Source organism: Podarcis muralis, chromosome 2 (genome assembly GCF_964188315.1).
Source record: "Podarcis muralis chromosome 2, rPodMur119.hap1.1, whole genome shotgun sequence".
Lineage (NCBI taxonomy): Eukaryota > Metazoa > Chordata > Lepidosauria > Squamata > Lacertidae > Podarcis > Podarcis muralis.
In genome coordinates, this window is record NC_135656.1 from 34,298,973 (window position 1) to 34,315,552 (window position 16,580).

The 16,580-nt window shown below is 43.5% G+C and overlaps 1 protein-coding gene across 2 annotated transcripts; it reads right to left on the reverse strand.

Moving 5' to 3' along the window:
• Positions 1-968: 968 nt before the first annotated feature.
• JPT1 (Jupiter microtubule associated homolog 1) lies at positions 969-12,513 on the reverse strand. 2 transcript variants are annotated; one of them, XM_028716848.2, is made up of 5 exons: positions 12,349-12,513; positions 7,148-7,293; positions 6,252-6,346; positions 4,776-4,797; positions 969-2,019 (listed from the first exon to the last, which is right to left on the reverse strand). In XM_028716848.2, the coding sequence occupies exons 1-5, from the start codon at positions 12,402-12,404 to the stop codon at positions 1,871-1,873; spliced, it is 468 nt and encodes a 155-aa protein (XP_028572681.1). In that variant the 5' UTR covers positions 12,405-12,513; the 3' UTR covers positions 969-1,870. The 2 variants fall into 2 exon arrangements, with proteins under 2 accessions (XP_028572681.1, XP_028572680.1); XM_028716847.2 differs by having other exon boundaries at positions 6,252-6,349.
• Between the last annotated feature and the right edge of the window lie 4,067 nt (positions 12,514-16,580).

Genomic DNA, 16,580 nt, shown 5'->3' on the forward strand with positions numbered 1-16,580 from the left:
CGATCATGAGTTCTTTATTACAGGATTCCTAGAGTACCCAGGAACAGGCAAGTCAACAATATTGGATCTATGGCATATTATCCAGTTACGGACCAGTTGACAAATTTGCAAAATATTCTCTGTATTCAAGATAGGAAGTGCCGTTCAATGTAAGATGTAAAACTTCTTTGTTATGCCCAACTGCTACTCAACCTCTGAAATGTGTTCCATTTTCATGTTTTAAATATTATGGTCAAACTGTTCCATCTGTAATTGCTAGCCATTTTATGTACAGCAGCCTTTGAATAAGACACGGGTGTCAAACACAAGGCCCGTGGGCCAAATCCAGCCTGCCAGACCTCGTCATGTGGCCCGTGTAGCCTCCGCCGGCCTTCACCTTTTATTCTCGCTTTTTTTTTTTTTACACAAGAAAGCCGCCTCTTCAGCGCATGCGCGGCAGCCTATAAGCCAGAGAACGTCTGCCCTCTAGCGGCGCCAGCCGTTCTACACAGGAAACCTCCACTTTACATGCATTCAGGAAACCTACATTCAGGACCTACAGATACAACCGGCCCTTTGAGGGTGACTAAACTGCTGACGCGGCCCCCGATGAATTTGAGTTTGACACCCCTGGAATAAGAGATCTTGTTTAGCATCCCTTAACGTGTGTAAAAAGCCAAATGAAAGTGATTTAGTTTCACAACTATCAACGCTGTATTCCCATCTCTTAAAGCAGATATACCTCCGTAGTTACTGCAAAGCATGATGGCTACATGACACTTGATTACACTTCTAGTATAATGGCACTAATTAGCAGCAACCTAGCATGTTAACATTGCTACAGCAATGGCTGTTTGTTTGGGAAGTGTATATGGAAATGTTCTATGAAACCACCCAATTTCTCTTCCACGTTTTTGTGGATTTCAACTTGATATTCAAGTGATGAGTAGGCAGCATAGCAGACCCTGAAAACAAAGCTCTGACACTGCTTCAAAATTTCTATATATTTTATTTAAGCAACAATCCAGCTTTATCAAGATACAACACACATTTAGAAGGATGAAACTCTCACCTCATGGTCAAGCACCAACATGATCATGCGTAGCACAGGAATTGTTTGAACTAGAATGCCTCTTAAAAGAGATTGTTCCTGTCTCCAATACTTACTTCTGCAAGATCCACTCCACCTTGACTTCAGGTGGGTCCCGATACTGGGGCAACAGAACAGCATCTCAAATTACTAGCCCTGTCATTTGGCACTGGTCCCAACTTGATATGCCTGAACCAAGATTCTTCTTGTTTGAAGGCAGCATGGTAATCGCTAGCACCATGACTCTTACTGTTCAGAAATGCACAACAGGGCTTTAGGCATTTACCAGTTACTGAATGATACCTTGGCTAACCAACTAGTATGTGTTGCAGGGATAGGTAGGAAAGAGAGAGTACATTTGTCAACCGTATTCTGATCTGTGCAACCCTGGACTTTCAACCCTTCTTCTAAGCTAACTAAGGGGTTTCTACAAATTTCAGGACAAAATGCCATCTAACACACTCAGAACCAACCAGCCTAGGTTATGATACACTACTATATATATATATACCTTAGAAATCTTTCCATCAGCCATGGGCTGCATAGGAATGCCACTGCTCTACGTCTACCACTAGGAAAAGAAATCACACATTCCACTTCCAGTAGACCCAAAGGAGACAAGACAGAAGTTGAAAAAACCTTCCTTTAAAAAAGATGAAGTACATAAAGTGCTTCTTTAATGACAGTTTGAGAAGAAGTACAGTCAGGCTCAAGTTGTGCAGTTCACAAGCATGGAAGGAAAACAAAGATGACAGACATGAGTTCCAAGTAGCTAGGAGGAGGAGCAAAGGAGGAATAAGTTTAACCAAGGACTAGGCTGGACTTTCCGCCAGGTGGATTTCTCCTAGATGGTGCGGGTGCTGCAGCTACGGGGCTAGGAACTGGTGCAGCTGGCACAGGCTTCTCTTCACTCGGGCCAGAGGCAGCTTCTATTTCAACCTCTGTGTTTTCTAGAAAAGGGGGAACAGGAAAAAAAGAGGAATGCTTCAATCTCCAATGTATCAAAGTTATTGCTGGACAAACACTGGCTCTGTGGCAAATCTTAAACAACGGAAGTAGAAAAGACTGCTGCCCAACAGCTCTATCTAGCAGATACACTGCTCTGGGCTTGCATCTTTTGTGGGCTTCACTTGTACAGGATTGTCTCTGGGAAAGGTCCAGGGTTGCCTCTGGATGCTGCTGAACTACAGCTCCCATCATCCCTGATCACTGGCCATGCTGGCTGGGGCTGATGAGAGTAAGCAGGATTCTAGCAACATCTGGAGGGCCACAGGATCCCCATTCCTCAGCTGCATGTATAGCAAAGCACAAATTATTTGGAGTCAGACCCAAGCAAATTCCTTTTCTGTTTAAGTATTTCCAAGTATCGAGAGTAAATTAGATTTATTGAGGGGTCAACACCAGTCAGCCCCAATGTCCTATAGTAGCATTATGAATTTGTATTATTGTCCCAATTGTTATATTTTGGCATTATTGTTTTTCTTGTGTTTTCTTTTTGTCTCCAACAATATAAAAACCCAATTTTTAAAAGTAGGAAAAACAGAAGTTAACACCAGCGAATTTAGCAAGGAAAGAGCATCAGTCAATCCATGTTATGCATATGCACTTTAGGGGAATATTCATTGTACAAGGAGCCTTATTATCACATTTAACTATTTGCTTAATTGAAGCACCTGCTTATGGTAAGCAGATCCAACAAAAACAGAACACACTATATGCAGAAGAGTAAGGATTAATGTTGTGTTGTGAAATTGAATGCAGGCAGCATGTCGAACAGGATTTAATGTGCCATTTGGCCACAGAACTAAGTACATCATACATCCTAGCCAGATAGTTTAGAAACTCCTTGGTATGCAGCTTTTCCAAAGATGTTTCAACCAAAGCTTTCATACAATCTGCCAAGCCTGGTTATTACAATCTAGACACCACACTAATGACTAGCTGCACAGATAGAATACCTGCATATGCATGTAATTAAAACCATTATTGTTTAGTCTTTACTCAGGAACTCCTACCTTCCAACATACAAATAATGCACTGTCCTAATACCATCACATTTCCAGGAAGAAAAATCAGATAAATTAGATTTTTCAAAATTAATGTAGAATAGGTTTCCGAACTATAGCTGCTTGCTATCTTCAAGCTCTTTCTATAATCTTTCTACTGTAAATTCATCCAGCCACTTTTGCTGTTCATTTCTACAATAGCTATTAGTCTCAGACATTAAGCTACCCAAGGCTCAGATCTGCTAGTTATCAGTGGCCTTACACCTGCCCTTCCTGTGGCATGTTACAATCCCATTCTTGGACTATAAGGTGTAGGTTTTAAATGGGAGTGCCAAATTGGGGTTTAGCTCACTTTCAGGTTGCCAGGTTGTCTCTCTGACCTTGATTCTGAAATCTACTTCAACTGGCAGATTTCTGGATGATTAAACACAGGTTGAAAAACCCCCTCTATCCAGCTCTTATAAGAAACATTTTCACTGAACACTGATTGAGGTTAACTATGTTTGGTGTGCACTAGACAGCTAAGGCTATCTGCTGAAATTCTGAAGATCAGTCATCTTAGAAAGCTGTCCCATGCATATAAAAAGTCAGCTAAGAGAAGGCAAAGGTCTACAAGAATCCTGCAGAGAGATCAAGTGAGTAATGACAACTGGCTACCAGACAAGAGGTGTGCTATTTCACAGCTGATAGAAGCTACTCATGTGCACAATACATTAAGCATCATGAGTACCTGTTCTGCTTGACAGAAAAATGGACTAATTCCATTCTATTCACTCCATTTCCCCAACAAAATGAGTGTGGTAATTCTGGATTGCTTTAGTATAGCTAGGAGCCTTCACATGGTAGCCAGGGCATTTTTTTGTGCCATTAGCAGACTAACCACCACCAACAGGAACTCTACAGAATTAGGAGAAGGATCCCAATTCGTTAAGGCAGGTTTTCAAGTTGGAAGCCTCTTGCCTAAGTTGTTGGACAACTTGTAAGTTACCCAAACCCACTAGTCACATCACACACTCACAGGCAGCCTTCTCAAAGTACAGTTTATGTTGTAGGTCTCATAGAGTTATGGCTCTACAAATGACAGCTCTGGAAGCTTAGCTCAGAAAACACACACTATTCGCCACACAACGTTGGGAGTAAAAGGAACACTCAACCTTAAAGGTGCTATGGAAGCCTCTCTCTAGCTTCACTCTTAATAGTTCCTCATGTTTGAAAACAAAAAACCCCACCCCTCCCATTTCCATTCTGCTCCTTTCTGTGTAATTTGGCAGCAATTTCCTCTTAAACTTAGTTTCAGCATGTCTGCCACCATACACAACACATACACGAACTGGACATATTTATGCCATTCTATATTCACAAATCCCTACAGAACTCCAATGAATCATGCCTGCTGAGGTATACGTGCACATTCTATTCACTTATTGTATGTGGTGGCAGGTGCACCCCAGGTACACCTGAGAATTAAAATGTTTTGCATTTTTTCAAGTTTGAACTGCAACCAGGTAAAATCTTATGCAAGACCAAGAGGCCACAGAGCTGACAGATAGGTCTTCATTATGAAGACACCTCTCCTCAAAAGTCATATTGATCCACATTTATCCTTTCAGACTCCAACACACATCAGTGTACACATCCACCCAAGCCGGAAATGAATTTTCTTTTCACTTATTTACAGGCAATGAGGAGAAAGTACTTACCAGGAGCCTCACCTTCCTCGCCCTGCAATAATAATAAAAAAAGGCCAATGTTAATTCTACCTTTGCTGACATCAACCAACAAAGATCACTTCTTTAGCTGAGCCAATATAAAGTAAGCTATTTCTCAATAGCAGAAACCTGATTTCTGAAACAATGAATGTAGTTTTACGGGGAAAACTCAATCCTGGTGGGCATGCATTTTCCAGTTTGTAAGACAGGTACCGTAAATACCTGAATATAAGCCGAGGACCTAATTTTACCACAAAAAACTGGGAAAACTTATTGACTCGAGTATAAGCCAGTTCAACAGTGGCAAAGGCGGAGGAGGAGGAAGGAGCAGCCCAAAAGGACCCTCACTCGAGTATAAGCCGAGGAGGGCTTTTTCAGCATAAAAAATGTGCTGAAAAAGTCAGCTTATACTTGAGTATATACGGTAATTTCCAAACTGTGAATTGAGGCATACTAACATACCTAGAGGAAACTGATGATGTCCAGAAGAAACCAAGTGTCTGTGAGACTTGAATACCCATTTAAGAGAAGAAACTGACCATTGCATGGCTATGTTTCACTGATTTTCCCTGCTGCCTACTTCCAGTCAGCCTCTACAAAGGGCTGGTAATTCTGCTGCATCAAGAATGACTGGCTCTTTCATCCAGCCATTTCCCATGTAGAATAACCTACCAGTGAAGGTACTCCCATAACAGGCCACCAAACATCCCCAAGGGGGTGGTTTCCTGAAGGTCACTTCCTGACTTCAGCAACATGTGCAATAAAGGAAACTTACAGGCCCATAACAAAACATACCAGCCTACCTCTAGTTGAGAATCAGGATGAAAATATGCTAGGAGCAGTACATCCCTAGGCTAACCTAGGCTAACCTAGCAGTACATCCCATCATAGGCTAACCTATGATTACTACTTACCTAGCAATCTGATAAATAATCCCAAATTTGAGGGTAGTTAAGATGTGTTAACTTATCTTCAAAAAAGCACTAGCATACATAGGATCCACCTTGTCTAAAATTAGAGGAAACTCTAGACTCATACATGTTGACTGAAGTCACAACTATGAGTTCACATGTTAACTAGTGTACAAGGTGCCCATCAACAGGAAGCAAACACTCCTAGTACTCACACCAGGTATTTTATGCTTGTGGCTGATCACTATGAGAACAGGATGCTGCTGGTGTATATGGGCCACTGGCCTGATCCAAAGTGCTATGGGTTTGTTTTAGTTTTATGTTAATCTGCTATACTATTAATGTCTTTGGAGTTCTGCTTCAAATGGCAAGCAGAGGCAGTGTTTTCAGAGCAGCACTGTGCTTGAAATCTAATTATCAAGAACTAGGGATATCTTCATGTATACCTTCCTTTGAGGAGGAAGGTAACAGAGTAAGAGCAAAGCCAGCCCTCTGAAGGTTGAGCAGCTCTGCCACCATTTTAATATTCTCAATTTACAGAAAGAGCAGCTCTTACCTTTGGATCCACGAAGTCACCAGAGATTGCATCAGAAGAATTTCTTCTTTGTGACCCAGGAGCTTCGGAATTTTCACTGACATCGCTGGGCTTGGCTGCTGTGAATAAATTGTCACTGTAACATGTACTTAAAGCAGATACCCCAAATAATAAAATCATGTACAATATTTCTAAGCAACAACCAGAGACAATGAACTGGCCCAAAAATTCTTTGTTACCTGCTTAACACATACCTCATCTAGCACAGTCCCAACACCTCCCTATTCAAAATGTTTCTGAATCTTGAACATCTGCTATGAGTTTAAGCTTAGTACAAGTACTTTTGCACATTCAACCAGTTGACCTAACAATGACCCTCTTGACCTGTTCTGTATCAAAATTTCATGCAGTTTTCTTCATTTATAGAGACACCCTCATAGGCACATTAGAAACAGATTGAATGCTAGTATTTACTCTGCCACTACAGCACCATTAATGTTTTCCCAATGCCTGCCGAGTACATGCAGCTAGTTCTGTAAGTGAAATAGCCACTGGTGTGCTAGTACACCACGGCTTAGAACAGGGTCACAGGAGTTAGCATGTAAACAGGCTAGGACTTGCCCCAGTGCCAAGAGATTGTGAACAGGATAAACTGAAGCCAAAAATTGCTCAACGCTACTTCCACATGCTGCAGCTCCTCCTAACCGAGGAAGTAGTTCATGCTTCCACCCATCAGCGACTATTCAAGTACAGACAAGCCTACACTGCAAGTTATCCTCTCTCCAGTTATTTTTAAAATTGTTTTACAAAGACTATTTTACAGCTCCAAAACAAGGCCAGGAAGCACAGTCAGAAAACCCGAGTCCAGATATTCAACCATGGGCACCCCTTTAAAGAATGAGAAGTAGTTGTTTCACCTGTTGAGCTAGCCCAGGAGGATGAATTATCTTCTGGAGTCCCAAAGATATTGGATGCCATCTTGTGTCTTCTTGTGTTTTGGTGTTCTTTTGGCAGATCAAATCCCATGTTGAACGTGGAACCACCACCTGGTGGACGAAGAACTCTAGAAATAGAGACCCGAGAGTTATGTTTACAGCATTGTCATCTACAGTGTAGCCTACCAGTGCAAAAAGAGGGCATTAAAGTAGCAGGTTAGCCCAACTATTTTCAGAGTAAACTGAAAGCTGTTGCTGAAACTTTCCAAAAGTGGGGCACTTAGTATCTATGAGAAAGAAGCAAAGAAGGACAAGGTCAGACTGGAGGATAGTTCAGGAATCTGAAATTTAAGATCAGTAATTTCTAGTCCCCATGCTGTCCTGATAACATGCCTTAGCTATAGTCTGGATCAACAAGCAACTCACTGTGCCATACTTCATACCTGACTTCAGCAGCATTAAACACTGCTAGCCTTGCAGTGTGCATTAGAGGGTGGAGTGTGCATTAGAGAGCATATCACTGTAGGTCCTTTGAACTAGATGTTAGATATAATATAGTGTACTTCAGGTGTTAAGGTTTGCACATCTTGTCACTCTTATGGCACAGCTAACATCTCTAGGTCATGCTGCAAGCAATTCACATGCCTGCCTATTACCCCGCAGAATAGGAATTCTACTAGGGTATCTTTTTTGGCTGTGGCATCCACCTGGATGTTGGAAAGCCAACACACCACCTGGCAAAGCATCATCAACACTGCCAGGGTCTGTGTCCCTTGTATGTTGGAGTTACCTAGGACACACCAATCACACACCCTTGACTAGTTACATCAGGAAAACGCAATCATAGACCTGTAAGTTAGAAGGAACTCTAGGGTCGTCCAACCCCCTGCAATGCAGGAATCTCAATGACAGATGGCCATCCAACCTCTGTTCAAAAGTCTCCAAGGAAGGAGAGTCCACAACCTCCCATGGGAGTCTGTTCCACTCTCAAACAGCTCTTACTGTCAGAAAGTTCTTCCTGATGTTTAGTCGGAATCTCTTTTCTTGTAACTTGAATCCACTGTTTTGGGTCTAGACTCCAGAGCAGGAGTAAACAAGCTTGCTCCATCCTCCATATAACTGCACAATTTCGTGGGAGTTTAGCATACAAACCTTCTATAGAAGCCTATTTTAGATGCTTCTATAGACTAGAACAAGAAAGTTGTACCTCCCAACAATTACCAGTCAATTTCATTAAGGCAACTTTTTGAATTAAATAACAAGTGACTGTGACAAAGTCAGGTTTTTTGACCCATACATGAGCTGTGCTATTATAAATCCAATCCAAGGCAAATTGGAAGTCGCCCACACATTATATCATATGAGTTGTTCCTAAATAAAATGAGCGATAAACCAAACTTTAAAAGTAAGACTTATCTTCCTTAACAACCGACAGGTGGGTGGAACCTGACTCCGAGTGCAAAAAGAGCACTCAACGCAAGCACTGGAAGGAATCCTACATATATTATTCTTTTAAAAAGTACGGTAGTTTCTGCAAGGGAATCCATGTATCATCACCATTGTTCTTGCAATATGTATTTCATATCTTCACACACAGGAAGCTGTCATAAGCTTACCTAAAGCTCTTATGTTCCCCAATGGGAGATACTCCACAAAGGGAGAGTACATATGGAACTCATTTTTATGTAGGAATGTTTCATGCTAAAGTGGAAAGGGCTCAGCAGTCAAACAGACAAAGCTAAAGAAGAAATGGAAGGGCTGCTTCGGTGGACTGATGCCTTTACCATCAGCTAGCTTCAGAGTGCACCTACAGATCCTTTATGCCACCCTTCCCTTAGAGGCAAGAGCCTGGAATTTGGAATAGAGCCAGAGTGGTATAGTGGTTAGAGTGTTGAACTCTTAATGCCTGAGTTCATGCTTACCTCCAGCATGGCATAGTGGTTAGGGTGCTGGACGAGGACATGGGAGACCTGGGTTCAAATCCCCACTCAGCCTGAAGCTCACTGGGTGACCTTGGGCCAGTCTTTGCCTTTCAGGATAACCTACCTCACAGGGTTGTTGAGGGGATTAAATGAGGAGGGGAGTAATATACACCACCAAATAATTAAAATAAAATAAAATTTTATTATTTATACCCCGCCCATTTGGCTGGGTTTCCCAGCTCCTTGGAGAAAAGGTGAGATACAAATGGAAAAAAACAAACTGCTGGTAACTAGAAAAAGCTACCACAAACACCTCCCCTATTCCAAATTACATCATTCAGTAGATTTAATTGTAGGCCATTTTGATAGTACTAACAACCACCAACCAGACACAGGGGAGGAAAAAACTTTCAGGCATTAACAAACTTACGTTTATCAAATGTGACTTCTGCCTTTTACAATAGTTACTGTCTTACAAAGAAACCAGTGTGTTTGTGAATATGTGCTCAGTCATTTATGGCACAAAAGAAGGGTGTGTGCAGAGAAACAAGTGTAATAAACCTTTCCAGTCTTGTTGCCTGGAGGCTATTCTTATTCACCAGAGGTGTCTGTACAAGTGCTTTTTTAAAAAAAAAAAATACTGCTTCAGTTGGTTTCTACTGCAGATGTGTGCAATCTGTTCCGCTAGAGCTGTACTTGGACTCCAAAACCATCATCCCCAGCCAGGAAGCTAAATACTGGCAGCTGTAGTTTGCAACATCTGGAGGACACAAGTTCTCCACTCCTGGTGTGGAGTGTGTGTGCAATGAAATTAATAAGCTGGAAATAAATGATATACAAATATGGTGCACTACAGCTAATGGGGCCTCCTGCTGCCACCCCGCCGCTGCCGCCCAATTTCTGTTCTCATCCTGAAGCAAAGTTCTTAACCCAAGGTATTATTTCTGGGTTAGCCGAGTCTGTAACCTGAAGCGTCTGTAACTCGAGGTACTGCAGAAAGATGCCACTGGCTAAATTGCTCTACTACCAGAGTTCAAGTGCAATTTGTGCAAACCCCCAAAATGGGGTGTAGTCATGGGCAAGGTATGGACTCAACACACACCAGATCCAACGCCCCACTCCAAGGACATGCCAAAAGCCTACTCTGGGAATGAGGATCCTCAGATCTGGAGCCTACAGTGGCCCTCCAAGCCCTTTTATCTGGCCCTTGGGCATCTTCCAAAAGTACAAGGCCTTGTACTGTGATAATGCCTCTTGCCTGCCACATCTGTTGCTGGCTCCATCTGCCAATGGCATAAGGTCCTGGGAGGTAGCCTAGATGGAAATGCAACCTTTGGAATGAAAAAGATCCCCCACCCATGGTCTATGCCATGACAGAACCTGGTGCAGTTAATTCTTCTCCCACTGACTCCCATGGGAGCTAACAAGGCAGAAAACAATTACTTCTCCTGCCAAGCTTTTTATACTACCTCTCTACACATAAACTAGGGGCACTCTGAGTGCCACATTAGAGTTTGGGGTCTTTGGATTCCCAACCACATGACTACTTGGCCTCTCTCTCAATTTTGCAATGCAACTGATAATAATTCACCCCCCAACTTAGTTCCTTTGTTCACCAAAAAGGCATTTTTTCAAAAATCAGTTCTGAAGAACCAGAGTTATTCCTCCACTTCCAATGCCCCCACTTTGTAATCCCAAAAGCAAGCCATGCAGCACAGCCGAGTACTGACCAATACAAAAGATATTCAAAGTTGCAACACCAGAACATGCTTAAGATCTAATCCATTTAAAGCAACAGTGTGCAATACGCTCAATACACCTTCATGCCTTTCAAGATCAAGTCTTCCTCTACAGGAAGAAGTTGGACCAAAGATAGAGACAGCCTTTCAGAGGATTACAGAAGTTGCTGACTTGCTCCCGGCTTCTAAGCCTCGAGTTAACAGGTAGAGATGGTCATAGATGCTAGACAATAGAAGTGTGCTCAAGCCCCACCCAGCGCGAGGAATCACTTACAGAAACCACGCCAGATTAAGATATTCGCTGCCGAGATCTACAAGCCAGACAAAAAGGAAGCCAAGAAACGGTGCCAGGGGTGACGCAAAAGGGTTTTGGGAGCACCTAATCCTGTTGATCGGGGAGGGGTAGCAGCCTCCTTTGTTAGGCTGGGAAGCAGAAGCACACGGATCAATCTGCTGAGCGAGTCTGACACAGCCAAGCCTCAAGAGCGCGCCCCCGCCCCGCAGCTGTTTCTTTGGGGAGAAGAAGGGAAAGAGCTGTGGCAAGCGAAAGGCTCCGCGGCCCCCGAGCAGATTCCGGGCTGGGTGCGGCTCCCACCCTCGCAAGCCAAAGAATCTTATCCGTCGTGGCGGAAAGCAGACAGAACTGTATTAAACTAAACTAAAGCCTCGTGGCTAATCCTCTTTTTTGGGGGGGTGTGGGGTGTAAGAGGCCTATTCTCAATATGCACAAAAACATTCCCCTCCCCCATAAAACTATCCTCTTATAAAAGCTCCAGCCCCCCCCCCCCCAAGCAATATGGTGCGTCATTTCTCCGTTTCCCAACAATCTGCAGTTCCAAAGCCGAGAAGCAGGGGCTTCTTCCCGACGATCGCAGCGTACAAAGGGGAAGGCAAGTACGACACAGGTCCGGAAAAGCGAGCGAGGCCTGGAAGGAGAGAAAAGGCGGACGGCCGGCTCCCCACTTCCAGCAGCGGAGAGCTGGACGGCACCACGCCTGTCTTCTGGGCATCCTGGCAGACATAAAAGGGAAGGCGGCTCCTGCCTGCCCACCCGCCCCAGAGACGCATCCAGGCGGTGTGTGGGTGTGGACCGCCGGGAGGAAAGTCCCGGAGCCGCGGCATGACAAAAGGCCACCCGCGGTCTCTGTGCGCCTGAAGGAAAGCGCCCACACCCGTGTAGTGGCCTCGTGCGGACGACCCCTTCGCCACCCAGGAAAAGCCTCGGGCGGCCGCGAACCGAGATCCCCGTTTGCCAAGCGGAACTGGCTCCCAGGACCCCCAGAGGAGCCCCCTCCCCAACACCCTGTTCTCTAACCCGCGTTGATAGGGGGCTTCACGTGTCCGGCAGCAACCACGTGTGAACGGAAGAACCGCCGCCGCCGCCAACCCAAGAGACATGGGCTCTGGCCCGCTCCCCACACGGTCCAGGGAAAGGAAGGGGGGAAGCGAAGGATAGGAAGCGGCGACGTATATATAGATATGAAACCAAGGAAACGGTCCCCGGGAAACGGTCTAAACCGACCTGGAACTGCTTCGCCCGCTGGGGTCCATCCCCTTGTAGGTGGTCGTGGTGGTCATGGCGGGGAAGAAGCCGGGTGAGGAGCCGCCCGAGGAAGAGGTAAGCGGAAGGTCTTATTCCCGCAAACCGACACTGTACTACTGCCGGCGTCAACTGCAGTAGCCGCTTGGCGCTGGCAGCTCCTTTTATACCCGTCATGGCTCGTGCCGTCGTATTGGACAGTTCAAAACCGTTCTCCCGGCCTCACTCGCCGGCCTCGTGCCACTCCAGAGATCGTCCCGCCTCCGGATGCCGGAGACTGGTCCATCCACAAGCACGCCCCGCTGGACTGGACGAGAGGTACTTTTGCTCAGCGCTTATTGGTTGTTCCAGAGCGCTCTCCCCCTTTGTTTCCGATTTAACGGTGTGGCTGCCACTCAAATCAATTGGGTGCTGATTGGCTGGGCTACACATGAGGCAATAACAACTTCCTTAGCCTTTCTTTACGAGAGAGCAGTTGAAGGGGATCCCTTCATAGGGAGTGGCATAGTAGGGATGCGTGAAGTGGTGTTTGGTCGAGCCCCGGAACCTGAAATAAACCCTGCACGTCCAGGGTTTGGCCCCCATAATGTATGAAAAGAAAGTGCCGCTCTGCCCTTTCAAACTACTGTACACAAAACCGCGCAACACAGCAAAACACTGGCAACTCACTACTTCAGTACAATGCCCCGTAGTTTTGCTGCTTCCAGGATATGATTGAACTGGGTGATGCTAACATTCCTACCGCATGAGCGGCCAAAACATAAAAATACTTGAATATAGAAGTATGCAGTGCAATGGTATCACATTGTTGCTTTGCGATGTATAATCACGATGTGTAAGAAGGCAGAAAGGAAAAAGCTGACATCTCTCTTGATGCAGGCAGCATGACTGGGCATGAAATAGGCAGGTTTCCGCATGAAGAAAAATTGGGGATTTTTCGGGGCAGGGGGGAGATAAAGCATAGTTGCTTGACTTTTCACTAAAATGTAGGTTCCGGCAGCTGCTTTGCAAAGCACTTGGTATTTAAACATGCCAGTATTTTTTTAATGCTTTGATGTTTTAGATGAGGACTCCTCTCCAAACGCACCTTCAGTTTTGCTCTAGGAAAAATAGGGTGGCAATTTACCATGCGATCATAGCGGCCAGCAGACTTTTTATTCTACAAAGCTATGAAAGTATGCATGTACATACATGTTTGAGAGCATGACGCAACAGTCAAGTAAAAAAAAAAAAGGCAAAAGGGCACTATAGTTCTATCTCAAGGTTTTGTTATTCTATGATATGACATAATCCTACTCAGTACAAAGGAAGTACATCATTTACTTTTCGGGGAATGGGAACACTTTACAACGTGCTGGTCTCAAGTGTAGTAGTACTGACACAATGCTAGCAAAAGGTAATCAGTGTGAAATCACTTTAAGCAGGGCTATCAAGTAATACTAGCTTCTCACAACTCACGGGTACTGTCTCCTCAGTCCCGCTGTTGAAACAAGCATTTCTAATCATTTCTCCATATTGAGACATAGATCAGGGGGGAAAACCTGTTTCCCTGTTTAAAGTCATTCAGTTAAGGGGGGGGGGGGACACTGTAACAAGATGAGATCATGGCTGTCTCAGTAAAGGTAAATTAAGGGGGATGGAACTGAAACCACCCAGTCAAAACACTTAACTCTCCACACTCCCTGAAAGCTTGTTATTTCATGGAAGTTGTCTTCAGGTAATTACCCTCTTTGGCATCCTTTACTCCTGTGTCCTCATCTGTGAATGACTGCAGTCTCTTACTCTTGGGAGGGTGAAAAGAGCAACACATAAAGTATCTGCACTATCCCATCCTTTCATACCAGAATTTGCCGTTGGTCCTACTTGGCACCAGGCACCCATTTTGTATAGAGGCACACACCAATTAAGTAGGCAGCTGCTTTCATAAATTACTGAATTTCTGGGGGCTCTCAGAAGTTTTTTTATCTATACTACAGACTAAGACAAGTTACTTCCCCTAATTATCTGTATAAACCATGATAGTTAGTATTTTTGCTAAGTGGGTGATGTAAACATGCATGAAGAAGCACTGGAATACCACATCCCTTTGAAAGCAACTCCATTTGGCTGAGAGGAAGCTATGCCCATGGGAATCAATCTAGAAAATGATAATTGTAGGTGTTTGATTCCAGATGATCAAGTAGGAAAAATAGGTCATCATGAATCCAGCACTTTCCTCAAGTACGGTAAATGTCCCATTGCTGCTGACACAAATATATTTCTGTCTTTCTTAAACTCATCAGACCATGTATTTAAATCTTTGAAGCAGATGGGTTATTTTTTGAACATACCCCTCTTCACGTTTGCAGAACGGTAGATATGCATTTTATCAAATATTAGCTAGCCCTGTAAATACAGGGCATGTACAGAAGCACTGGACAGTGTATATGCCATTTCAGAGCTACAATTGCCCCCTACCACCCTGTTTTTAGAAAATATGTCAAGGCACATCTTCCTAATTTGAACTTCTGTATCTTTTAGTAGTACTTGCAATGTTTTTATCATATTTTTATTTTTAATACACTGCCTTGGTAGTTTTCAGAAAGGCAGTACAAAAGTAAATAAGCATAACATTTCTAGAATACAGATGCTCTTGCTTAACTCCATTCCAACAAGACAGTAACAATTTCATTTGAGTAATAAATTTCTTGAGATTGCCTTGTTTTAAAATACTTATAAGTACATACTATCAGGTGAATCTATACAATTTCGGATGGAGACAAAATCTTAAATTTAAAAATACGTTAAAAAATATACCCCAGTATTCTTAGGACATTCTTAAAATTTGGATTTCATCATGCGTAGAACGCAAATTATGACAATGGATGCTGAAGCTTCTCCTGTCTCTCCTTCCATCTCCTCTCAAGAAGCCCCATACCATGGATTTTTAACAGCAGAAGCAGAACCAGTAATATTTACAGTAAAATTACAATCTTAAACCTGGCTGCTCTGAACTAGATACCTCAACTCTATCACAACTTATGACCGTGGGCTGGCAGTTTTACACCAGCTCCTATGGCTCCTATGGCGGCTTACCTGAATCTCCACAAGGCAACAAGAGTAACTTAACTGCCCGGCTGCAGCAGGGTTCTGGAAAAAGTAGGAAGGCAACTGCATATATGGCAATTTCTGCACTGACAACTTCTCAGCACTAATTAGGCCTTCACACTAATGCTAGAACCCCAATGTTGTATTCACATAAAAGACTGGAACAAACTACAATGTCTGTTTTCCCATTCCACAAGGTATACTGTTGTTTTTGATGAGAGCACTGTTTTAATCACGAAATGTGTAAAATAATCTCATAATATCCTAACCATATTTTACTCCCTAGCAGATGAAAAACATGTAAATACTGAGCCCTCTATTAATGTAATAGCTTTATCCTTTTTTATAACTTAACAGCAGTTTATTGTAAGGAACAGTACTTTATATTTTACAGATTACTTTGTTATGAACTTAAGTAGGCAAAACTAATGTGTCATAGGAGATCCACTATCCAGTTATTTTTAATAACTGATCCCAAGCAACTACTCCAAAGATAGGGGAAATGAGGTTTCATCCCATTTCATCTTAGGCTATTTCCCCCAATCTAAATCAGCCTTCTCTAGCTATTCATTTATTTATATACCACCAACTCATATTTCAAGGCAGAGTACAATAATATATACAACAAAACATAAAACACCATAAAAACAATATAAAATGATTATGAAAATGACTAGCTAATCAATAAAGTTTTAACAGCTGCGCAGGTCCTAACGGCATAAAAAGATCTTTATGAAAGTAATAAGAGTGCCTGCTAAATCTCTCCTGAAATAGTATTTATTCCACAGGTCAGATGTGGAATGTCCATCTTCTAGCGGAGACCAGTCACTCCTCTCTAACATGTGGGACAACTAACAGTGCTCTTCTGGATGATCTCACTGATTGATCACCAATCTCGGGTTCAGGCAGTCCTTAAGACATCCTGAACCCAAAGTTGTTCAGGCCTAGTCCAGGAGCATATGGGCAGAGCCAGGGCAGAGGTTTTAGCAGAAGTGCTGCATGCCATTGGCCATCTGACACCATCAGCAGCCTAGCCCCTGCATTCTGCACTAGCTGGAGCTTCTAGGCCAGGCCCAAGGGCAGCCCCACATATAGCCCACTGCAGGAATCCAGTCTCAAGGTTACCA